This window comes from Oryx dammah, unplaced genomic scaffold (assembly GCF_014754425.2).
Source record: "Oryx dammah isolate SB20612 unplaced genomic scaffold, SCBI_Odam_1.1 HiC_scaffold_3, whole genome shotgun sequence".
Lineage (NCBI taxonomy): Eukaryota > Metazoa > Chordata > Mammalia > Artiodactyla > Bovidae > Oryx > Oryx dammah.
Genome location: NW_024070187.1, coordinates 36770283 through 36796911, shown reverse-complemented (window position 1 = coordinate 36796911; position 26629 = coordinate 36770283). Strand labels below are relative to the sequence as shown.

General features: G+C 40.2%; 1 protein-coding gene and 1 long non-coding RNA gene across 4 annotated transcripts in view; one reads left to right on the top strand and one right to left on the bottom strand.

The window, feature by feature from the left end:
• LOC120861965 lies at window positions 1-12049 on the bottom strand. Its single transcript, XR_005720665.1, has 3 exons — window positions 11873-12049; window positions 1709-1756; window positions 1-196 (listed from the first exon to the last, which is right to left on the bottom strand). It is a non-coding gene; the product is annotated as an uncharacterized LOC120861965 (long non-coding RNA).
• A 329-nt stretch (window positions 12050-12378) lies between these two features.
• The window catches only part of FAM184B (family with sequence similarity 184 member B), a 117170-nt gene continuing 102919 nt past the window's right edge, over window positions 12379-26629 (top strand). For all 3 annotated transcript variants that reach the window (XM_040237897.1, XM_040237896.1, XM_040237898.1), the window contains exon 1: window positions 12379-12914. In XM_040237897.1, coding sequence (XP_040093831.1) covers window positions 12768-12914 — 147 coding nt within the window. In that variant the 5' untranslated portion in view covers window positions 12379-12767. The remainder of the gene's footprint in view (window positions 12915-26629) is intronic.

The window sequence follows — 26629 nt, the reverse complement described above, 5'->3', positions numbered from 1 at the left end:
AATAAATGTTTCTGTATCACAAAAATAAATTGAAATTTTATTTCCCAAAATGTAATCATTACAAGTTTGATAGTCAGATTTTAGAAGTTTGACATTAAAGATACAGGAGAATTGTAGCATTGTCAGTGATTAGATTGCTCCTTCAGGCATCATCCTCCACAGTTGCAATAGGTGCTTACCTTCGAAAAGATGTGCCCTGCAGAAGATTTTTTCAGAAAGAAAAAATTGTTTTCAATAACTTATCTTGTGAAAGGAACTATGCCCCTCACTTAGACAAATCTCAAATTTTTTTATTTAAACAAATAATGCATAATATGTAGTAATAATTTCAACAAGCTTTTTGTTTAAATTTTAGCCTCTGTAGACTCAAAAGCATAAAGAATGATTTACTTCTTTAAAAATATTTTGAAATTACATATGATTTTTCACCTTCTGTACTATTTTGCCATCAAGATATAGTTATTCCCATATAATGCTTTAGATTTTTTTCGTATGTATTATGATTGAGGTTTTTTCCTGTACTTTGTTTACATTAGTATTATATAACCTAAGAATAAATTTTGATCTAATTGCAAATGATTATCTGTGGTGATGTGTTTTTTCTCTGTCATCAAATCTATTGAGTAAACCATGCCAGGACACTTTGTTCATGTGCCTTTTCTATTTTTTAAGTAAGGGATAATCATAACTACAGTGAAGGACATGAAGTGTAATAATCACAAGTGTACTTGATTCTTCACATAGTGTATATTCTCATATTAAGATGTGTACACTCAGAGTAAAGTCCAAAAAATTTCTGATTACCTAGTGTCCTTTTCCCTATTTATACCTGCCCCAGAAGGTCTTCTAAAGATCAATTCGTTTTGCTTTTTCTCAACTTATGTGAATGGACTCATCCAGTATGTGCTGTTTTACACTTGGATGCTTTCATCAATGTAATATCACCGGTTGATCCAGGTGTTTGCATGTATCCACTGTTCATTTTTTTTATTGTTGTAGACTGTCCCATTGTATTCATATGCAATTATCTGTTAGGTGAGATTTGAGTACTTTCCAATTTGTGGCTATTACAGATAAAGCTGAAATAAATATATTTCTGTGTTTTTTATGAGTATATGCACTCATTCCTCTTGGGTCCTAGGAGTGAAACTGCTGTGTCATAGAATAAAACTGTCAAATTTTTTCCAAAGTGATTGTATCGTTTTATGCTCTCATTAGCAATATATGAAAGTTCCAATTCACATCCTTACAAACATTTGTTATTGTCTACCCTTAATTTTACCAATTCTGGTTCTGTATAGTAGTATCTCATTGTGACTTTAATTTACATTTCCATGATTTGCAGTATTACCTTTTCATATGCTTATCAGCCATTCAGATACCTCTTTTGAAAGTATGTATTCAAGTCTTTGCCCATTTCTAAATTATACTGCAGTTATCTTTTTCTTAGGGATATGTTCTTTATATGTTTGGTACACAAGTTTGTCTGTCAGATATATATGTGTGTGTGTGTTACAGACATCTTTTGCCAGTCTATGCGGTTTCTTTTTACTTTCTTAGTGGTATATTATGAATGGAAATTTTAAATTTTTATAAAATCCAGTTTATCAGGTTGTTTTTCTATTATTGTGAGTGCTTTTAACAAACCTTTGCCAACCTGAATGTTCTGAAGCTATTCTGTTTTTTTTTTTTTTTTTTTAAGACTTACAGTTTTAGCTTTCACTGTGATCCATCTCAAGTTAGTTTTTCATATGATCTGAGGTAGAAAGGAATTGTCTTTATTAAAGTATTCCTATTACAACTATTTTGAAATTTAATTACTTGGAATAATATTTTAAGTATCTTATTTTTCTCTATTACTTTCTTCCTTTTTTCACATTCTTTATATTTTTTTAATCCAGATTACTTCCCAGGTGACGCTACTGATAAGGAACCTGCTCGCCAGTGTGCAATGCAGGAGACATAAAAGAAGTGGGTTCCATCCCTGGGTTGAGAAGATCCCCTGGAGGGGGACGTGGCAACCCACTGCAGTAGTATTCTTGACTGGAGAATCCCATGGACAGAGGAGCCTGGCAGGCTACAGTCCATAGAGTTGCAAAGACTCAGACATGACTGATGCGATTTAGCAAGCAGAAATCCAGATTGTGGTCATTTGTCACAGATGTAGTTTATATATCTTTGGAATTTGTTCTTTTCATGAAATTTGAGGTAGGAGAGTAGACATTCTGTTTTTCAGTTATCCTCAAAAGACTGAAGTGGAGAAGGCAATGGCAATCCACTTCAGTACTCTTGCCTGGAAAATCCCATGGACAGAGGAGCCTGGTAGGCTTCAGTCCATGAGGTCTCGAAGAGTCAGACATAACTGAGCGACTTCGCTTTTACTTTTCACTTTCATGCATTGGAGAAGGAAATGGCAACCCACTCCAGTGTTCTTGTCTGGAGAATCCCAGGGACAGCAGAGCCTGGTGGGCTGCCATCTATGGGGTCGCACAGAGTCAGACACGACTGAAGTGACTTAGCAGCAGCAGCAAAAGACTGAAGAATTCCAAAACTGGACTTTTTCTTGAAAATTAATTATCTAAAATGGTATAAATCACTAAAATCTAATAACACTTCTTTGTTTAAAATTGTAAATTTTAGTATACCAATTCTACAGCTATTGGAATTATAAACAATTGAGTCTATTATTGTACTCTGTGTGTACATGCATGCTAAGTTGCTTATTCCATGGCCAACTCTTTGTGACCCTATGGACTGTCACCCACCAGGCTCTTCTGTCCATGGGATTCTCCAGGCAAGAGTACTGGACTGGGTTGCATGCCCTCCTCTGGGGATCTTCCCCACTCAGGGATTGAAACCTTGTCTCTTATGTCAGCAGACAGGTTCTGTACCACTAGGAAGCCCATTCTGCCATGTACTTTCATTTAAATATTTTTAAATGTCTTATGCAGGAGACCTGGGTTCGATCCCTGGGTTGGGAGGATACCCTGGAAGAGGGCAAGGCAACCCACTTCAGTGTTCTAGCCTGGAGAATCCCCATAGACAGAGAGTCCAGCAGGCTACAGTCCATGGGGTCACAAAGGGTAGAACATGACTGAGCAACTAAGCACAGCACAGCACACATGCGTTTTATACATTTAAGGTAAACTTCTAGACGTTACCTAGTCTAATATTCATGTTCATCTGTTTCCCTATTATTCAACTACCAGAAAGTTCTCAATGTCTGTTTCTGTACATAAAATTAATAGTTTTCAAATCAATTACTTTCATAACTTTACTTTTCCAATATATACACATTAATATCTTCGCAGATTAATAGAATTTCAGTGCATAAAATACATTCATTCAGTTGGTGCTTCAGCAAATATTTTTTGAGCATCTACAGAGTGCCAAGAATTACTCTAATCACTGAGGTTTTAGCAGTCAAGAATTTATGCCTTCACACAGCTTACATTCAAGTGTGGTTTTTCACTTCAAATTATATCCCAAATGTTTACTTGTACTAGAAACTGAATATTCAGATATTAACAGTAAGTCTGAATTATTTGTAATAGATGATTCTATGTCCATCATGTTGTATGTTCCACTTTTCATAGTGTAGAGTTATGAAAAATTGCTACCCAGCCAGAAGTTGTATTTCCAGTCCCCTTTATATCTTATTCAGTTCTTGCCTATAATTAGTTTTTGCCAGTAGAATGACAGCAGAGTTGGCATGTCAATTCTAGGATCGAAAAGTATTTTAGTAGTTGATATACCTTCTCTGTTCTTTTTGCATTTTACTGGCTAGATGCAGACGACTATGTGGTCCTGGGTTCTGGAGGATCTTGGAACACAAACAGAGCCAACCTCTGATTCACTTTAGATAGGAAGAGGGTCCAAAGACAAGTAACTCAGACTTTCATATGAGCCAAAAATAAACTTTACTGGGTTAAGCTACTGAGATGTGGGGTTTGTTTATTTTAGCAATTAACATTACCATAACTAATACACTTGCCTTATTAATAATACAGATGTTATTAATCTGAATATGTTAATGTTCATCTGGAAAAAGAAACATTATCATTGATCTAGTACAATTTCAGAGTTGCCAAAAATCATATTGAAAGATGTTGTCAGCTATTCAGTCTCCCAAAGGGCAAGGCAAATGCCTAAGAGCAAATTTGGCTGAATATTGAGACCAACACAAACTTAAACCTATCCCTAACAGTTCATGAATAAAAAAAGGAAGAATATGAAGACAAAAAAGAATGACTGTATAAGAAAAGTAGGAATAAGTTTGAGCACACTTTAGTCTATGAACCATATTTATGTAGTTATTATATTAAGTGAATACTATTCAAATTCTGATAAAATAAGACTAAGGAATGTAGAAGGGATATGATGTAGGAATTCCTCATTCAATATGATAGTAAGTGTAAAAGGTATCAGGAATTCAAATAAACACATGCTTTTTATGCTCATATAGGAATAGAATTTGTTGCTTCTCCAGGAGTGGAATCAGTCACTAGAAACAGAGGTGGAAGGAAGGCTTTTCATCTTTCACTCTTGAATATCGTACCATATGGATACATTACCTATTTAAAAATACATTTTTAATAAATGGAAAATTTTATGATTAGCTTATGATAATTGATCATGGAATAAATAACTTTACTAAATTTCAACAAAATTTCAGCAAAATCCTTTATGAATATCAGTATGTGGGATTGAAAAACTGATAACCATAATTAATAAATACCTTTAATGATATCCTTCCTTTGAACCTGTGAAGTTTCATATGTTTTCAGTTATAGGAGCTATTAAAATCATTGTTGAAACTGAACTTAGAATTACATCAGAATTACAATAGCCTAAAATGATAATGGAGAAGGAAATGCCAACCCACTCCAGTATTCTTGCCTGGGAAATCCCATGGATAGAGGATCCTAGTAGGCTACAGTCCCTGGGATCAGAAAAGATTCGAACACGATTTAGCAACTAGACAAAATGATAAAATCAAAATTTTGTAAAATGTTGAAGCATATTCAGTTCAATTGCTTCATCTAAAATACTGTAATATTACATCATGATATATTAATATATACCAAAATTTTTGTCTAATAATAATTTGTCATATTTTCTTTAATTTATCCATTAGCAGTCTCTTTTGTGTATATTTTAAAGCATATATAAAATATTAGTACAGAACAATACTGAATCATAGGTTAAGAAATACATTATTAGGAATGCATGCTCAAAAAGTTTCTGCTGATAGGCTGCTGAATCAAACTTTAGAGACATTTGCTGTGTACTGACTGCCATGAGAGCTCTGAGAGAGCACCTCTGACTGGAGTCACCTGGTCGGATCTCCCTCGGAGCTCAGCCTGAGCTGAGACTCGAAGGCTGATAGGATGTGAATAGGAGAAAGGATGCGGAGGACATTGTAAAGCAAGATGACATAGACGGAACTATTAAGACTTGTTTAGGACATTAAAGCAATTCTCAAAGTGGGGCCCGGTATCATCCATACCAGCATCACTGAAATGATTGTTTAAGATGCCTTACTCAAACCTGAATGAGAATTTCTAACGTAGGGGAGTCAGAATTATTCATTTTTATCAAGATCAAGATGACTTTTATGTTCACCAAAATTTGAAAAGTTCTAAATCCCATGTGCATATTCTAGGTGATACTTGGATTTGTATTGCAGAGACACCGAAGATGACCTTACAGAATAAACAAAACAAAACAAAACAAAAACAGTGGTCAATTCCAGAAAGGGAAATTGAAAAATGACTTGGGTAGGTTGAAAAATTCAACCATAGGTCATCCCTATTACCAAAAATTAATTCAGTTAAAAAATTTTTTTTGTTTGTTTCCATTAAGTGGAGAAAAGGCTTCCTTGGTAGCTCAGATGGTAAAGAATCTGCCAGCAATGCAGGAGACCCTGGGTCGGGAAAATCCCCTGGAGAAGAAAATGGCTATCCACTCCACTATTCTTGCCTGGAGAACTCCATGGACAGAGAAGCCTGGCAGGCTACAGTGCATAGGGTCACAAAGCATCAGACACAACCAAGAGACTAACAGACACAAGTAGAGAGCACTCTGCTACTAGTAATAGAGTTTAAAAGCATCAGTTCCATTTCTTTTTCAAGTATTGGAGAATTCTGTTGTTCAGTTACCTTTGAACTCCAGAAAAAGACTAGAAAGGCAAGAGTACTGAGCTGTCAGATTCACTTTCTGCCTGTTTAAGGTGAAGTCAAATGTACTTTGCAAAATGTCTGTTAAATGTTTCAGGTACTGGAAAGACTACTTGTGTGATTAACTACTCTTAGCCCATGTACTCAGCTCTTCTATCCCTGTGTTTCACATCTCTGTTACCACTAAGGTATGAAGATGGGAAAAAATGACTACCAGTGCTAGAATTCCTAGACTTCTATTGCTTATAAGCTAGTTCCAAAACAATTTGTGGTGCTCAGAGTGATCATATTAATAATGTCTGTGTATTAGTCACACAATCGTATCCAACTCTTTGCAACCCCATGGACTACAGCCCACCAGGCTCCTTTGTCCATGGAATTCTCCTGGCAAGAATACTGGATTGGGTAGCCATTCCCTTATCCAGGGGATTTTCCCAACCTAGGATCAAACCTGGGTCTCCTGCACTGCAGGCAAATTCTTTACCATCTGAGCCACCAACATAATCTGGCTAAAATTCTGCCACAAAACATTTCATTCCAAATGTATTCCATAGTATTGTTTGATATTGTAATCTCAGTGCAAATGTTGCCATTTTGTGATAAGGGGTGGTGGTTTTTATTTTCCTCTCCTGTGGAGATTAGATGGAAAACATATTGTAAAGTTAATTTTAATGAAACCTGCTGCTGCTGCTAAGTTACTTCAGTCGTGTCCGACTCTGTGCGACCCCATAGACGGCAGCCCACCAGGCTCCCCCATCCCTGGGATTCTCCAGGCAAGAATACTGGAGAGGGTTGCCATTTCCTTCTCCAATGCATGAAAGTGAAAAATGAAAGTGAAGTCGCTCAGTCGTGTCAGACTCTTCACGACCCCATGGACTACAGCCTACCAGGCTCCTCCACCCATGGGATTTTCCAGGCAAGAGTACTGGAGTGGGTTGCCATTGCCTTCTCTGAATGAAACCCTACTACTAGTTAATATGTGTCAGGATACAAGCATAGTGCTAATTTAAGCTATGTTCATTTCTTGCATTTCCCTCTCAAAAGGGGGAGGGAATATTTTAAAGAAAAACAAACTTTAGCTTTTAAAAATAAAATATGACATAAGGGCTACAACAGAAATGTGCAGCCCTGAGAGCATATTTTAGGGACATGGAAACTAGTCTGAAAGATCAGTAGGAATAAGACAGGGTAAGAGGAAACTAGCCTTGTAGGTAAAGAAGTTAAGTGAAATATTCAAGAATGTGATATTTTTTTTGTTGTTTTTGTTGTTTAGTAGGTCAGTCATGTCTGACTCTTTTGGGACCCCACGGACTATAGCCTGCTAGGCTTCTCTGTCCATGGGATTTCCCAGGCAAGAATACTGAAGTGGGTTTCCATTTCCTTCTCCAGGGTATCTTCCTGACCCAGGGATTGAACCTAAGTATCCTTCATTGGCAGGCAGATTCTTTACCACTGAGGCACCAGGAAAGCCTGATTTTATTTTTATAGTGATGATAGAGTTACCCATGCTGCTTAACTGATTAAGAAGAAAATTCCAAAGCAAAGGATAAAACATTAGCTTAGTAAATTTCTACTGAAGAAATCACCTAAGGTGGCACTTAGATGAACAGTGTGGTAAAGATGAATTATTCAATACCTGTTGAGACAACTACTTAGCCATCTGGAAAAACATAAGCTTGGTTTCCAACCTCACCCCATGTATCAACATAATCCCAGTTAGATTTAAAAATGTAAACATTTTTTAAAAGTGAAACCATAAAAGTGCTAGGAAAACCTACTCTTGGATGGGGAAGGCCTTTCTAAGCATGATGCAAAAGCCAGAAAATGTAAGAGAAAATATCAGCAGATTTACTACATAAAAATTCAAAATACTTGAGAAGCGTAAGAAAGCTAAAATAAAATTTTACTACATAAAAATTCAAAATACTTGAGAAGCATAAGAAAGCTAAAATAAACTACTAACTGGGGGAAATGTTTGCAATAGAAGCCCCTACAAATAAAGATGTTGTAATAAGTGTTAAAAATGACTAAAGAAAACAATTTAGCACTTTATAAAGTGGAATAAAATGATGTAAAAGGCAGGGAGCTTTTAAAGGATGAAGAATAAAGAACACAGAAGAGAAAAGTAGAAAATATCCAGTTGGCTGGGGTCACCCTGTCAAACTTGTTTGGCATAAGAAGGAACAAGGAACTAAGTATAGTGCCCAGAGTTACATATACTGTGTGTCTAGTCATGCAGAGCATTACAGAGACACAGAAGTTATCTAAGTTTTGGTTTGCTTATGTGGCACTCTGCACAGTAGCAATTCCATCGTGGTCTAGAAAGTTACTTCAACATGTGGAAGAAAGCCAGGCAAAAGCAAGTACACAAAAATTTTAATTCAAAAAATAATAATGTTAAATTCCAACAACCAATCAATTTGTAGAAATGTGTTTCACCAACCCTAATTTAATTTGATTTTACTAGTAAAATACAAGTAATCAAACAAATGGTGAGGGGAGATACTCTTCACCTTTTAAATCAGAAGATATTTCAAGATCACTAGCAGCAGTGTTGGTAAGGGTGTGGGAAACACACATTTTTGTGCACTATTAATGAGTGTAATTTGGAATAACTATTCTGAAGAACAGTATAAGAAAATATATCAAGACTTAAAATTTGCTTACTCTTTAAAGTCGGGTTTTCCCAGGAATTAGTCCTATGGAATTACTTGCACATCTGTGCAAAGATCCGTGTATAATGTCATGTAGAAAGTTTTCCTGATGCAATGGTAACCTCCAAATTACCATTTTGGCACTCTATTCAGACACTAAATTACCATTCAGGTACTCTATCCTAGATGTCATGGACAGGAAATCCTTACAACTCAAATTAAGATGCTCAAATCCCATAATTTATTGAACCACTTTTAAACAGAAGTCAATTAGTGAAGATTAAGACATTTAGAATACAGTGCCAGGGAGGTAGGAGGACCACACCACCTGAATCCTGGGTTTTGCAGTCTTGTCCTGTCTGCTGCAGCAACCTTGACTTCTGAACATGCAGTTAGGAGAACCACAGTTGAAGTTGAAAGAGGGGCTCAGCAGGATGGGGGATTCCTAGAGTCAATACGTGCTTGCTCTGTTAGAAATGTGCAGAGGCAAGTATGAAAAGGCTTGCTAAGAGCTATGTTCTTATCTGTGTTTCTAGGGTGGAATATTCACTGGGGTCCAACTCTTTGTGACCTCATGGACTGGGGCCCACCAGGCTCCTCTGTCCATGAGATTTTCCAGGCAAGAATACTGGAGTGGATTGCCATTTCCTTCTCCAAGAGATCTTCCCAACCCAGGGATCGAACCCGGGTTTCCTGTATTGCAGACAGAGTCTTTACTGTCTGAGCCACCAGGGAAGCCCAGATCCATTTAGTAGCTGTATAAAATTGGGTACTTAGCCTCCCTTAGCTTCAATTTTCTAGACTGTAGAATGCAGATAATAAGTGCCTTAGTAGAGGTGAGAACATGTGCAAAAAGCATAGTGCAATGCCAAGATCACATTAGTGGACTAATAAATGCCTTGTGTTAGACAAAGCACTTAATCCTCTTCTGCCCTCTATGTCATTCCTGATAGTGTGAAAAGACCTACTAGTCATGGTGCTAGAAAACCTCCACAAACTGCAAAGGACTCTTTCCAAGACAGACGAGCTCATGGTACCTTAACTGCAATCCAACAAAGCCTGATAAGGGAATTTGCTTTCCCCTCTGTCTTCCACTATAAAGTTGAAAGTATAATATACCCCAGACTTAATAAGATAATTATTAAATAACTAAAACTTGGAATTAGAATAGAGGGAGAAGGCAATGGCACCCCACTCCAGTACTCTTGCCTGGAAAATTCCATGGACAGAGGAGCCTGGAAGGCTGCAGTCCATAGGGTTGCTGAGGGTCAGACACGACTGAGCAACTTCACTTTCACTTTTCACTTTCATGCATTGGAGAAGGAAAGGCAACTCCAGTGTTCTTGCCTGGAGAATCCCAGGGACGGGGGAGCCTGGTGGGCTGCCGTCTATGGGGTCGCACAGAGTTGGACACGACTGAAGTGACTTAGCAGCAGCATTACTAAACTGTAGTCTGTATAAGATCATCGAGAGCAGTGTTTCTCAATCCTCTTCACACCCAGTATCATCTTTTCTGTAACATTCATGTTATTATCTTGAAATTCATAGACAATTTTTCAAGTTAGTAAACACATTTTAAATATTATCAGTATAATAAAAGGAAAGCAATATAATTAAATAATATATATTTCAATATAGAAATGCTCTGGCTTGATGAACTTTATGACATAATGTAGTACTCAGATGCTTGCACATATTGGCTAATTCATTATGAATGTGGCAGTTACATTACAAGTGTGTGTGCATGCTCATTTGTGCAGCTGTGTCTGACTCTTTGTGATGCCACGGACTGTAGCTCACCAGGCTTCTCTGTCTATAGAATTCTCCAGGCAAGAATACTGGAGTGGGTTGCCATTTCCTAGTCCAGGGGATCTTCCTGCCCCAGGGATTGAACCTGTGTCTCTTGCATGTCCTGCATTGGCAGGTGGATTCTTTACCACTGAGCCACCTGGGAAACCCTACCAGTGTGTTGTATCAACAACCAACAATCATGAGCCACAAAGCCATTGATGATGTAATTTTCCACAGAGGTAAATAACTTTTGATAAAGTTCTGATCAAAATGGGTATTTTTCCTCTAGTTTACAAAGTGGTTGAATTCCTGTAAACTTTAGTATGTATTAAAACCCTACAGAAAAATAAAATAAAATAAAATAAAACCCTACAGAAAATACTCTAAATATGGAATTAGGTAGGAAGCTCACTTAAAATGTGGATTCTGAAGCCTCATCTTCAGAGATACTGACTCTAATCTAAGAGTCTACATCAGCCTCCTGGTAGAGATTCTGATTCAGGCATTCTGAATTGGGGAAGGGGTGGTTGTCCTGCAGAGGGAACCTAGGTGGTAAACTAGGAACCAAAACCCGGGTTGGCCATGCCTACTGTAAGGTAATAGGGCGAGAGTAAGGAACTTAGAATAGAAATATTCTAAGTGTCTGAAACAAACACAACTTAAGTTGTGTCTTAGAAATAACAAAGTGGTTGAATTCCTGTAAATTTCAGTATGTATTAAAACCCTGCAGAAAATAGTCTAAATATGGAATTAGGTAGGAAGGTCAATTAAAATGTGGGCTCTGGACCCTCATCTCCAGAGATTTTGACTCTGGAATCTAAGATAGGACTAAGAGTTTACATTAGCTTCCTGGTAGAGATTCTGATTTTCAGGCATTCTGTTTTCTAATTGAATTGGGGCGAGGGTGATCTAAATAGCCTTTTTGGTCAGAACTTTATCAAAAGTTTACCTCTGTGGAAAATTACATCCTCAGTGGCTTTGTGGCCCATGATATTCGGTTGCTGATACAATACACTTGTATGGTAAGTGAAGGACAGGATTCTGGTTCCGGGAGGCGGGTGGCCACGTGTGTGGATGAATCATTTCACTTTCCCTGAGAACTGTTTATTTAGACTTTCAGCTCCATCTGTTACCCAATAACTACTCCATTCCTCTTTGCTTCCTTTCCCACACCTGCTATCATCCTGTCTACCCCTGTCTTTGACTTTTCCTCTACCCCCCTACACTACACAGTCCCTCGCTACATACCCAGATTTCTCGTCCCAAATATCGGTCACCAGCTTCTCCGCAGCCCCTTGGCTTCTTCCCTTTAGTAAATCTCCGGCAGTTCTCCCGCAACATCCTCGCTCCTACTTATAATGGGAGAAGGGAGGCTCCCACCCTTAGCCTTGACAGGGGCCCAAATCGTTTGCCCGGGTCCCCGCCATCTCCTCACGTCCCAGCAATTTGCTTTCCCCACCCCGCCCCTCTCTCGGCATCCTGCCCCCGACCACCCCCTCCCACCCCCAACCTCCGCCCTCAGCGCCGTGATCGGAGGCTCCGGAGTAGCTGGCTGAGGGTACTCGTCAAGGTGCCCCGTCCCTCGCCACCCGTTCGCCCACAGCACTTCGCCAGGGTCCCCCTCCCCAGACCAAACGCCCCCAGGTGCCCGAGGCTGAAGCCGGCTCTTCTTGTTTGGCCTGGGATGCCTACCACGGGCGGGGGGCGTTGCCGCTGAGTCTGGAGCCTGGCTGCACCCGCGTGTCCCAGAGCGCGGCGCCCGGCCAGCGAAAACCTCTTAGAGGCCAGCAACTCCTCATCTCGGAACCTTATTGCAGGCGAGACCCGCACCGGCCCGGGAGCTGCTCGCGAATCACGAACCGCACGTGCGGGTCCTCGGCGCCTCTCCGCAGGGTGCGGGTGCCCGGAGAGCCAGCGAGCGAGCGAGAGCGCGGGGGCAGACCGGGTGGACGCGCGGGTAGCGGGGAGGAGGACACCCAGGGGGAGGAAGAGCCAGGTGGCGGTGCAGGCGGCGGGACTGCAGTGCCACCTCTCCGGAGAAAGCCCACAAGCTCACACGCCCGCGCGCACAAGCACGTGCACATCGCGGGCTGCGAGAACCCGAGCCAGCAAGAGCCTTTTGAGTGCCGGACGCGTTTCAGCGATGGCTTCTGCCCTGAACAGCAAAATTCACGCTCCCGGAAATTGCCAGGGCTCCAAAGCCGATGCCCGCGGTGGCGCCGGCTGGAGAATAGACTGTGATCCTGAGATGCACGTGAAAATGTGCAAGAAGATCGCCCAGCTCACCAAGGTAAAATGAGGCGCTGCGGGCTGGCGAGATATGTGCCCAGGGCGCCGGGGTCAGGGAAGGGAGTGCGGACGCACCCAAGGGAGGCCCAGGCAAAATCTCAGCTGAAACTTTGTCTCGGAGGCCATGCGGAAGGGAAGCGGCCTTAAATCTTGGTGACCTTCTGGAGGCACCGTCCTAGAGCAGTTGAGAGAAAGGATCCTTGCCAAAAAAAACTCCTACAGCTTGCACGCCGAGCAGGTGGTCAGTGCTCCCAGGGTGGGAATGTGAATCGGGTTGAATCAGTGCTGGGGTGTGTATGTGTGTTTCTTTGCAGGCTCTGCTCAAATGATCGTGCCTGAAATGTTGTGATTTCATTCATCACAGTACTTTACCGGCGGGGAGGAGGTCATGTGGGCTATTTAAATATTTGATTCATTTATTCCTTCATTCAGCAAATATTCGAGTCATTTGTTGAGTGCCAGCAGCTTGCGTGGCACCGTGCTAAACCTGGAAGGCTGCCCAGGGGACTTACTATCAAACTGGCTGCAGACGTGTGCAGAGAGTAAATGGGGAAATGAACGATTCACCATTTAATTACGGGATTACAAAAGACCTTGGGAGGTCAGCCAGCCCATTCTCCTACCTCATCCCAGGGACCTGATTGAACCTCTAGGGACCGTGCTGTGCTGCCTTCCTATGAAGACCAGCAAAAGATGTCACCCTGTCCTTTGTTAGCCCCCTGCAGCTTCGCAATTAGGAGTTGCTTGTGACAGGCACCCCTCCTGTGCCTGGCATGTAGATGGAAAACATCCCTCTCTGTCTTTTATACAAGGTCCTCCCGTGCCTGAATTTAGTTGTTTGCCTTGGAGTTTCCTTTTGATCTCATGATTATTCCTGATAACATGCTTGCTAGTAGAACATTGGGTCCAGGTTCTGTGTATGGGACATGCTCTCTTCCCCAACTATCTCCCTCCCGCTTCCAACACCACTTTTTTTATGGCATCACAGGCATTTTCTTCCCTATTTTGCCAGAAGGAAGAGAGCACAGAGATCAAATTGGGCTCTAGCTCCCTTCTCAGGCCCTTCCCTTAACTTCTCCACATTTTTTGCAAATGAGCCTATATCCAAACAGTGATCTCTTGAGTCAAGGGTGGAAAGGGGGAAATGGAGATACTGCTTGGAAGCCTTGGCACATGCTGCTTGGCACCACTGATCTAATTTGCAGTCATCCAAATAGTAATGTCGACCCAAAAAGTATTGATTTGAGGTGTTAGGCACAGAATAAAGCATCTTATCTGTTTTCAAAGAAACTAAAATATTTTTGTAGAAACAATTTTGGAGAAAAAATGAAAAGACACTACTCTGTAATCAGTTGCTAAATTAGATATTTCAAGTTGTGAGTGCTCTAGAGGTAGAAACAAAGGTTAAGTCATTATAGGCAAGAACAGTTAGGAGAGGTTTTATGGAAGAGATGAACCTTGAACTCAGTTTCAATGTATGGAGTGCCTACTGAGTTGGACCATCAAGAAGGCTGAGCGCTGAAAAATTGATGCTTTTGAACTGTGGTGCTGGAGCAGATTCTTCAAAGTCCCTGGACAGTAAGGAGATCAAACCAGTCAATACTAAAGGAAATCAACCCTAAATATTCATTGGAAGGACTGATGCTGAAGCTCAAATACTCTGGCCACCTGATGCAAAGGGCCAACTCACTGGAAAAGACCCTAATGCTGGAAAAGATTGAGGGCAAAAGGAGAAGGGGGCAGCAGAGGATGAGATAGACAGCACCACTGACTCAATGAACATGAATCTGAGCACAGTCCAGGAGATAGTGGAAGACAGAGGAGTCTGATGTGCTGTAGAGTCTGACGTGTCCAAAGAGTTGGACACAACTTAGTGACTGAACAACAACAACAGCTGTGTGCCAGGCACTGTGTTCAATATTAATGGCATACAACTGAAAAAGATAGGGCCCCTGCCCTTGTGGTGTGACAAATGTATAAAAAGATCATTTGAATATAATGTGGTAACGGTAGTCACTCCACCCATTAATATTTTGGCATAATTATTATTTGCCAACCACTGTGAAGAAAGCATCCATGATCCTATGGCATAGTAGGCAGTGTTTCTCAAAGTATATTCTGCATTAGAAATCACAGTTGATTTTTATTATGTCATGCTCGCTTTATCATTTTCCATGCTAGATGTTTAAATTAGACCCTTTCAATATTGATATTGATATGCTACCTTTCTTTTGGTTGTTTGTATGTCGTATTTTCCATCTCTTTATATTTAATCTTTCTATAAGTTTTATTTTGTTGTATCGCTGATAGGTGAATTTAATGCATGTGCATTTACTGTGATTACTAATATATTGGGGCTTATTCTTCCATTGTATTTTGTGCTTTTCATTTACCATCCTTTTTCTCCATCTCTGCTTTCTATGGGATTAGTTAAATGATTTATATTCCCTCATTTTCCACTGTTGGTTTGAGGGCTTTAGGCATTATTCCTATACTAATCAACATTGTGTTTAGTTTTCCACATACATATTTAACTATAGTTTTTCTAATATGACCAACCTAGATAGCATGTTAAAAAGCAGAGGCATTACTTTGTCAACAAAGCTCTGTCTAGTCAAGGTTATGGTTTTTCCAGTAGTCATGTATGGATGTGAGAGTTGGACTATAAAGAAAGCTGAGCACTGAAGAATTGATGCTTTTGAACTGAACTGTGGTGTTGGAGAAGACTCTTGAGAGTCCCTTGGACTGCAAGGAGATCCAACCAGTCCATCGTAAAGGAGATTAGTCCTAAGTGTTCATTGGATGGACTGATGTTGAAGCTGAAACTCCAATACTTTGGCCACCTGATGCGAAGATCTGACTCATTTGAAAAGAGTCAGAAAGATTGAGGGCAGGAGGAGAAGGGGACAACAGAGAATGAGATGGTTGGATGGCATCACCGACTCAATGGACATGAGTTTGGGTAAACTCCAGGAGTTGGTGATGGACAAGGAGGCCTGGCATGCTGCAGTCCATGCGGTTGCAGAGTTGGACACGACTGAGCGACTGAACTGAACTGAATAAAGTTTTCATGTAATTCTTTCTTCCTGAAAAAGAGCTTTGCATACTTCACCCATTTAATAGCCCTTCCCTTTCCCGTCTTGTCATTGTTGTCTAGATTTTTTTACCTTTTAAAATTTTTAATCATTTTTATAGTTAATTAAATTTACTGATATTTTGCTGATTCTCTACCTTTTTTTTTTTCCTTGAATCCATGGCCTTCTTTTTTTGGTTCAGTTTTCTTCTGTCTAAAGTTCATCTGTTAATAGTTCTTTCTGAAGGGGTCCTGGTGGGCGACGAAATCTTTTGTGCATTTGAAAATGTCTTTATTTTGTCCTCACTGTTGTTTATTTGCCCATAAAAATCTTCTGAACACTTATTTTTCCAAGGCACAGTGTTGGTAGTATTCTATTACCTTAGGTACTAATTGCTGCTGATAAAAATCCTACTGCCCATCAAATTTTCATTTATTTGTAGATAATCTGCCTTTTCTCTTGATGGCATTTACATGTGTTTATTTTGATATTTAGCCATTTCATTATAACTCTTTAATTGGTATGAGTGTACTTTCTATTGAAGACTCATATGCTCTCTTTAATTCTGGAAAATTATCAATGATTTTCTGTTCAAATATTGTTTTTCTACCATTACCTCCTTTCACTTTTCTGGAACTGCTATTAGGTGAATTAAGGAAGCCTCTCCATATTCTTAAATGTTATTAAAATTTTTTTGTCTCTGAATCCTGGTGAATTCCTTAATCATGTTTTCTTGTTTGCCAATCCACTAAATAGTTTGTCTAATCCAGAGTTTTTCCCATCTATTAAGTTGTATACTTATATTTTCATTTCTAAGATTGCTGTTCTTGCTTCCTTTCTGTCTGATTTTGGTAACTGCTTAATTTGTATAGCTTTCTTTAAGTATAATTTACATATCATAAAATTCATCTAAGCATACAATTCAATATATTTTAGTAAACTTACAGAGATGTTGCACCATAACCATAATCTAGTTTTAGAACATTTCTATCATTGTCCTTTGTATCCATCTGTAGTCAATCCCTGTTCCCACCCCCATGCCAAGCAACCATTAATCTCCCTTCTGTCTCTATAAATTTGTCTTTGTCAGACTTTTCATGTCAGTGAAACAATGCAACATGTATTTCCATCTGTTTTTTTCACTTAGATGCCAAATCTTAACATCGTGTTTGAGGTTCATCAATTGGTGTAGTGTCGTATGTTTTTCATTCATTCCCTTTTATTACGCACTAGTATCCCATTGTATGGATAATAATGATCATATTCACCAATTAATAGGCATTTGGATCGTTTCCATTCTGGGTCTACTATGAATAATGCTTCTACAAACATTACATTCCTACACACACATCTTCATTACTTTATTTTATAAATAAGATAGAGAAAATAGTAAGAGAGCAAGTAATAAAACAAATGGGACAAATGGTTAAGAATAACAGAATCTGAGTAAAGGGTAGGTGTGACGTTCTTTGTACTGTTCTTTTTCTGGCAGTTTTCCCCTAAGTTTGAAATTCTTTCTAAATAAAAGTTTAAAACAAACAAAAAGCATACAGGATCCCAGACCCCATCTTAGAAAGTAAGGAGAGGTTTCAGGCATTGCTGTTTTCTAAAGCCCCCCAAGACCTATAACATTCACAGAGGGTTGAGAATCACTGGTTCAGAATAGCCAAAGGTTTAAATAGTAGAGCGGACACAGAGGAGTTAATTGGGAGACAGGAGGTTTCACGTCCATTTCCCATTATTGCCTGTGGGATACTTTCGTCTTGAAAGCATCAGGCAGGTTTGCCTAGCCCTGTCCATTCAGCCAGTCTCTGCTTTTCACCCGCTCAAAAATCTGCAGCTGATTTTTCCTTTTGTAACTTTCTCCACATCCTCTTATCCAGAAGTGTTGGCATCCCTCATACCCAGAGATTTTCCAATTCCCACTTTCAAGGTGGGACGGAGTATCTTGCCCCAAAAAGTTTAACAAAGATCCTTTTGTATTAGAACACAAAAATGACTGGGAAAGCGCATGCTCTCTCTCCATCAGTCATCCCTCGAACTGAAGGCTGAATCTTGGGAACCCAGCCCGTAAACGTTAACTCCATACACCCACGAGACCATTGGGAGTTATGAGAAGAAAAGTCTCCAGGAGGCAATAAGCAGTCCTCTTAGTGCCAGAAGCTGCCAAGCTAAAAGTATAAGGAGTAAAATAACCCCAAGAGAACCTGTCAGTCATCCTTCCAAAATGATGTCTTCCCAGGTCTCAGAAGACCATATAGGGGCTACGGTGAAATCAAGTGGCTGCAACTTCTGGACATTAGTGATGCCTTATGATTCCCTAGTGTTTGCATTCTTTGTAAAGCCCTTGACATGCTTACTCATCCTCTGGGAGCACAGCATTTCTGCATGGCAAGGAGATGAGCATGGTCAGTCTCCGTCTATTTACAAGAAGAGGTACAGTTCTGGGAGGGGGAGGAACTGCCCTGGCCCAGCTTGTGAATAGGTGGGTAAATATCAGGAGTCCAGCTTTCCCATGGATATAAGCCACATTCTCTAATATTACTCTTCCCAGGTGGCTCAGTGGTAAGGAACCCACCGGCCAGTGCAGGAGATGCAGGACACACACATTTGGTCCCTGGGTCAGGAAGACCCCCTGGAGGAGGCAATGGCAACCCACTCCGGTACTCTTTCCTGGGAAACCTCCCGGAGGAAAGAGCCCAGCAAGCTACTGTCCCTGGTGTCACAAAGAGTCAGACATGAGTGAGCATACACACAGTATATTTTGATCTCAAAACAGCCTTATGCCTTGGTCTTATATTTTAGTTAGTTCACTGGGGAAGAATGATTTTGTTTATTGGGCTTTCCTAAAGACCTGCCACACAGATCTTAGGATGAGTTTGGTTTTGAGGACTGTGGTAAAGTGTTGTAGTAAGAATGAATTCTGTCATTCAAGAAAACATCCTAACTTGAGAGCGGGGGCCCTTTGAGTGGCAGTGTAGTTCTTATCTGTAGATCCTTCCTTCCTGCTGTGGGAAGGTCTGGAGGTCAGAGTCAGCACTCCCACCCAGCACAGTAGCATGACCAAACCAAGGGAACTGTGTCTCCCCACATCCCAGAACCTTACTGAAGTCTGTGGAGACATATGAGCAGAGACAGTCATATTGGATGTTGGGGGAAAATAGTGGATTGTTAGGGATGGGTAGGGAGATACTGTTATGGAGAACAGTCCCTGAGTAAAAAGTCAGAAATATTAAGGAAAAAGGATTATAATTTCTACTCCAGGTTATCTTTTAAACGAATTTAAGTTGGATTTATTTCTAGAGGGGTGCTTCTTACTCTTATTTACATAATAAATATAAATAAAAATTAAATGTGAATAAAAACTAGGACACCTGGAGAGCTAACAATTTGGGGTTTACTCTTAGAATGATCAACTTTTGTGGCTGTTACCAGTTAAAATGCTATCTCTTCAGAGATACGTTTTCTGACTCCCATCCAAAGGAGCCAAAAGTGAAGTCACTCAGTCGTGTCCAACTCTTTGCGACCCATGGACTTTTTGCGACCCGTGGACTGTAGCCCACCAAGCTCCTCTGTCCATGGGATTCTCCAGGCAAGAATACTGGAGTGGGTTGCCATTTCCTTCTCCAGCGGATCTTCCCAACCCAGGGATCGAACCCAGGTCTCCCACATTGCAGGCAGACGCTTTAACCTCTGCACCACCAGTGAAGCCCTTAAATATAAGAATCCAAGTACTAACATCAAAGATTTCAAGGGAGGAAAGGAAGCCAGGAGGGAGGAAGAAGGGGGAGGAGGTGGGAGAGGGGGGGCGAAAGGGGTGGCCTTACAGATGTCTCCTGCCACCTAAAGATACCCAGGCGTTATGGGACTTTTCCCTGGGCCTCCAGAGAAGGAACCAACCTATCTGTAAATGAGAAAAGTAGTCCTTTGTTCCTTGGTGATTTGTTGTGAGGGTTCACTAACTTAAGGAATGTAAGGGGAGCATCTCACCCCGGGAGCGGAACTATCATAAGCCTGATAGATGTTGGTTTCTTCCCTTCCTGAGCTAGAAGAATTGCAGAGGGACAGGACCACTGCTCAGTTGTCAAAACCAGCAACTAGGAACAAAGCCAGCCCTTTCCTGGACTGAGAGGCCAAGACAGTGGCTCCAGAAGTAGGAGTGATGCCTGCTGCCACACCAGTCCTCAGCAACAGGTTGCCACTTGAGCCCTGGGTTTTTGTGGCTTGAAGCTGTGGAAGTTTTATTGCACTGCTGACTCCCTTAGCTTCTCTCCAATTACCCTCCTGCCTGCAGGAGCTTGTGTGGGGACAGATGTTTAAACAGTTCCATACCAGTTTGCTTTAGGATTCTAGATTTGAAAACTGCAGGTCTGTATTAACAAGCCCTCTCTGTTGGAATCTTTTAATTTAGTGAAGAGATTTGTGGTGTACAGACAGCTATCTCACAGAAATCTTTTTGCCAGAAAATAGGATGAAGGACACTTTATTGGATGTCTTTGAGATGCCTCCACTTTTGCATAACATTCATATCTCTGCATTTCCCACCCGAAACCTTGTTCCAATTCTTTCTCCACACAGCAGCCAGAGTGATGCTAAAACTGAATAACACCCTCCTACATTGCTGTAGAACGTTGCAACCACTTTGGAAAACAATCTGGCAGTTCCTCAAATAATTTAGAGATTTATCATAATGAACCAGCAATTCTATACCTATGTATATACCCAGGAGAAACTAATTTATACATAACATTCAGAGCAACATTATTTGTAGTAGCCAAAAATGGAAATAAACTAAATGTCTATCAACTGGAAAATGGTATGAATAAAATATGGTACAAAGTACAATCAGGGGCAGTGACTGAGGACTGCAAGGTTTCATTGTGGTGCAATGAGAATATTCTTAGGTTGACTGTGGTGATAGTTATACAATCCTGCACATGTGCTGAAAGCCATTGAATTATACAGTTTAAATGGGTGGATTGTATGTTCTCAATAATTATATCTCAATCAAGCTGTGAACATTAAAACCAACAAAAACAAACTGAATTTTCTCCCTTTAAATCCAGTTCTGAAGCAAGTCCTGATGACTTTACCCCATAAATATAAAAGATCAGTTCTGCATTTTTGCCTCCACCCTAGTCTGAGCCACCTTCACCTCCTTCCCTCAACACTTCTGGGCCTCCTCATGGTCTACCCTCGTCCCCCTCACAGCAGCAATAATCATACAGTATAAATCAGAGCATGGCATTCTTCCATTTAGAACCCACAAATGGCTTCTCATTTCACTTGGAATAGTTTGTTCTCCTAAGTAAATTCTTCAGTATGGTCACCTGAGGTGTCTGCTGTCCACTTCTCAGCATCATCTCCTCCATCACACTGGCCTTCTTTCAAAGCCTTCAGACGCTTGTGCCACTTGGAGCCTTTGTTCTTATGGCTTCTGCCTGCTCCTGGCTAGGCTCATATGTCTCTTAAGGGAGGGTCTCCCTGCTCACCTATACCATGAAATTCCCTCAGCTCCATCTGCTGTTTCCATTTTTTCCATCCATCTCTGCATCTGTTTACTGCCTTCTCTTCCCTGCCAAGGAAGTCATCCCTTGAAGGCAGGAATTTCTGTCTGTCCTGTTCTCTCCTCTACACCCCAGTGCCTGGAACAGCACCTGGTTAGTGATTGGTGCTCACCAAATGTTTGTTGGTGGGCTAAATGAACAAAACTCTTCCTGGACCTCCCACAGCTCTTAGGAAAAAATATCACATTTCAACCATAGCTTGCATACAGCCATCTCATGGGACAGTGGGGAGGTTTCTTTTTCAAGGACAGAACTCAGGAGGTACTAGCATCTAATTTCAGGTTTCATAAAGGCAATAAACTGGCATATCTGATAAATAAATGGACTTCCCCATCCCCTCCCAGGTCAACTTCTGACTTGGTCACTCATATCCCCTCACCATAGACACAGGATCAGACCAAGCTCTCCATTTAGTCAGATCCATATTCCTTCAGGACACCAGAATTATGGGGCAAAATAAAAAAAGAAACCTCAGTTACCAATCATACATAGAATATCCATTTGAGAAAAATAAAAATTACAGAGAAACAAGACGAAAAGATTTTAAAGTATCCCTAATCTATAGTAACTGCAGTGATACGATAACTAATACCATTTTGTATAGCCTACTCTATGATTTTCCATACATATATAGACATGCCTTTTTTTAAAATAGAGTTATATCATTCATAATTATTATGTTACCTGGGGTTTTCCCTCTTTAGAAGTAAATCTAGAACTCTCCAACATAATTTTAATGGTTGTGTTAAAAATATCCCATTGTAAAAATGTTATATAATTTAACTTCTTTCATTTGAGACACTTTTACTGAGTGTTTTTAAAAGTGCCAGGTAAAATCCCTTATCTCATGGAATCTACAGGCAAAAGAAGTAGAAACTCTCAAATACAATAGAAGCCCTCATATTCAATGTCATATGAACATTTTGAATAAATCTAAAAGAAAACTATAAAAGAAAAGCTTAGCACATACATTACATTTTTTTAAACTTAAAACAGGGGTCAGCAAACTATGTTGTAGGCTAGATCAGCCTGCTGCCCATTTTTGTATGGCTTGTGAGTCAAGGATAGTTTTTACATTTTTAAAAACTTGGAAAAAATACAAAATAAGAACAATATTTAGTGACACATGAAAAGTATATGAAATTCAAATTTAATGTCCAAAATAAAGTTTTATTGGAACATAGTGATGCACATTCATTTAGAGATGGTCTAGGGTAGCTTTTGTGCTGGAATGGCAGATTCGAATCACTGGGCCAGAGACTTGCTAAAGCCTAAAATAATTACTACCTGGTCCTTTACAGAAAAATGTTTGAGGACCCCTAATTTAAAACACATAGATGGATACTCATTCACTAATTCTTTCATGTGAGACTCAGTTTCAGTTCTTTGGGATGGCCTGCTGTCTGGCATTTCACCTTACTTGTCTTATATAAACTATACCCAAAGTTTACTATAGAGTGACATTTTAATTTGTCATACAAACTGGGACACTTCTGAGAATGAAAAGGCCACTAAATCAGATAGGGTACTGAAATTAAAGGTATAAACAGGGACTGTCCTGGCCTGACCATACTGCCTCAGTTGGTTTTTGGGTGTTTTTTTTTTTTTAATCATTTTGGCGTCTTTAAACAAAGGTCCGTCTAGTCAAGGCTGTGGTTTTTCCAGTGGTCATGTATGGATGCGAGAGTTGGACTGTGAAGAAAGCTGAGCGCCAAAGAACTGATGCTTTTGAACTGTGGTGTTGGAGAAGACTTTTGAGAGTCCCTTGGACTGCAAGGAGATCCAACCAGTCCATTCTGAAGGAGATCAGCCCTGGGTGTTCTTTGGAAGGAATGATGCTAAAGCTGAAACTCCAGTACTTTGGCCACCTCATGCGAAGAGTTGACTCATTGGAAAAGACTCTGATGCTGAGAGGGATTGGGGACAGGAGGAGAAGGGGACGACAGAGCATGAGATGGCTGGATGGCATCACCGACTCGATGGACATGAGTCTGAGTGAACTCCGGGAGTTGGTGATGGACAGGGAGGCCTGGCGTGCTGCAATTCCTGGGGTCACAAAGAGTCAGACAGGACTGAGAGACTGAACTGAACTGAACTTAAGGTGGAGAAGGAGAATCTAAAACATTTGTGAAACAATATGGGTTCAGAATCCTTTAAAACCTTTAAAACTTTTCACTTCTTCATCATACCTAATTGAATACCATTTTTTTCTCTAGCAACTCGTCTTTATCAATAAACACTTTATGTTTTCAAATTATTCAGCCCAGTTTTCATCAGAACAACTTACTCTTTATATTCATACATAACTGGCTTAGTGCGGTGTTAAATCACATAATTACAATAGCAAATACAACTGGCATAAACAAGTGACTGTGAGAGCAGAAGTCTGGTAGCTTTCCAGAGTAAGAATGAAGAGTATTAAATTATCCACATGTTGATTGAATAGAGACTGGTTAAAACAGCTTCTTCTGTTTTTATTAAAAAATTGAAATATGGTTTTGATATTCTACCAAGCAAGAAGTATGAAAACACTGAACAATCTGAAGGATCAAGAAAAGTTTCCTGAGGTACATAGGGACCATGATTCATGGATATTTTGGTTGATTCTGGTTTCTCATTGTTAAAATCAATGTGATGTGATTTGTTGCTAAAATATTGTGATGAATATTCTGGAGATTCTATCCCTGCACTTTTACTAGATTATTTCCTTGAGATAGATTTCCATGAGCAGAACTCATGTTTGTTACAGGTAGATTCCCATAAAAAAATATCAGGAAAATTGGAGGAAAGAGACCTGGAGAATATTTATCAATCATTTAAAAACAACCTAGTAAACAAGATATATAGAGGTCCTAACTTGTTAACTACAAAGCTTGCCATTTAAAAAGGCATTTACTACAACTGTCTTCTATAATCTGAACACTGGAACAGTTTCAAGTGAGCAACTCTCATAGTTACAGAGACAATAGCGTAATTACTTTCAAACCATAGTGGCGTAATAACAGGCCCAGGCTGTCAGCTCACATTATAACTTGAATGGACCTATTTGAAGTTACTCACTATATTCTGAGCCTCCAGGGTAAGAGGATACACCTGGAAAAGGCTCCCAGGTTCCTCTAGGCATTAGAGAAACAAGCAGCTCTCTCATAGCTCACAGGCCAGTAGCACCAATAAGCACACCAGCAGTTCTCCCTGGTTTATCCCTGATCTCACAGGAAGCCTTTTTCTTCTTAGTTGTGGAACCTTCAGAACATGAAGCAGAAAGACCTTCTTGTGAGTCTTTGACGTCCTCATCAGGAATAATGTTGTTCCAAGTCTTGTGAGGGAGGGTGGCAGAGAAAAATTTCCTGAAAAGCTGCTGAATCCTGACCAGCTAGTATTATAGCTTTACCCCCTTAAACTTCATGCTCTCACTTTGTCAAAAATGCAAGTCCAAGAGCTTATTCAGTCTTTTACAGCTTTGTGTAATTGTACATTTGGCAGTTGCTGTCTCCTTTTTATAAGCCATGGTAGACCAAAAATAGCCTTCCAATAGGTGTCAGATCCCTGGAACCTGTGATGCTATAATACTTTATTTGGAAAAAGGATCTCTGCAGGTTAAGTGTATTGAGATAAGATCATCTTAGATTATCTGGATGGGCCCTAAATCCAATGACAAGTGTCCCTTGAGGAGAAAGGCAGAGTAGGCTTTGAGACAGAAGAGAAGAAGATGCAGAAGAGAGGAAGGCCACATGAAGATGAAGGAAGGACTTGTAGTTGTGCAGCCACAGGCCAAGGAACACCTGAGCCACCAAAAGCTAGAAGAGACAGCAGGGAGTGTGGCCTTGCAGTCACCTTGATTTTTACTTCCGACCTACTGTGAAAGAAAAAGATCTACTTACTTTTTTTAAAAATAGATTTCAGGTGTACAGCGTTATAATTCAACATCTGTGTGCACTACCAAGTGATCACACCACAAGTGTAGTTGCCGTCTATCACCATACATTTGGTGTGTAGTGATAGACGGCATTCACCCATCTCACCCACCCTCTCAACCCCTTTCCCCCATGGTAACTACTAATCCATCCTCTGTGTCTATGAGTGTGGTTTGGTTTTATTTTTTTGTTCACTTGTTTTGTTTTAGATTCCACATGTGAGTGAAATTGTATAGTATTTGCCTTTCTCCATCTTATTTCATTTAGCATAATACCTTCAAGGTCCATTTGTTGTTATTGTTCAGTCACTCAGTCATGTCCGACTCTTGGCAACCCAGTGGACTGCACACCTTTACCATCTCCTGGAGCTTGCTCAGACTCATGTCCATTGAGTCGGTGATGCCATCCAACCATCTTGTCCTCTGTCGTCCCCTTCTCTTCCTGCCCTCAATCTTTCCCAGCATCAGGGTCTTTTCTAATGAGTTGTCTCTTCGCATGAGGTGGCCAAAGTATTGGAGCTTCAACTTCAACATCAGTCCTTCCAATGAATATTCAGGACTGATTTCCTTTAGGACTGACTGGCTTGATCTCCTTGCAGTCCAAGGGCCGCTCAAGAGTATTCTCCAACATCACAGTTCAAAACCATCAGTTCTTTGGTGCTCAGTCTTCTTTATAGTCCAAATCTCACATCCATACATGATGAGTGGAAAACCCATAGCTTTGACCATACAGACCTTTGTCATCAAAGTAATGTCTCTGCTAAGTGTCCATTTATGTTGTTCCAGCTGGAAGAATTTCATTCTTTCTCATTGGGAAGTAGTACTCCACTCTGTGCATCTTTATTCATTCATTTATGGACACTTAGACTGTTTCTATATCTTGGCTATTGTAAACAATGCTGCAGTGAACATAGGGATGCGTATATCTTTTCAGATTAATGTTTTCATATTCTTCAGATAAAAACCCAGAAGTGGAATATCTGAGTCATATGGTAGTTCTATTCTCAGTTTCTTGTGGCATCTCATACTGTTTTATGCAGCAGCTACACCAGTTTACAGTTCTACCAACAGTGGTGGGTTCCCTTTTCTCTACATTTATTTCTTGCCTTTTTAGTAATATCTATTCTAATAGGTGTGAGATGATATCTCACTGTGATTTTTA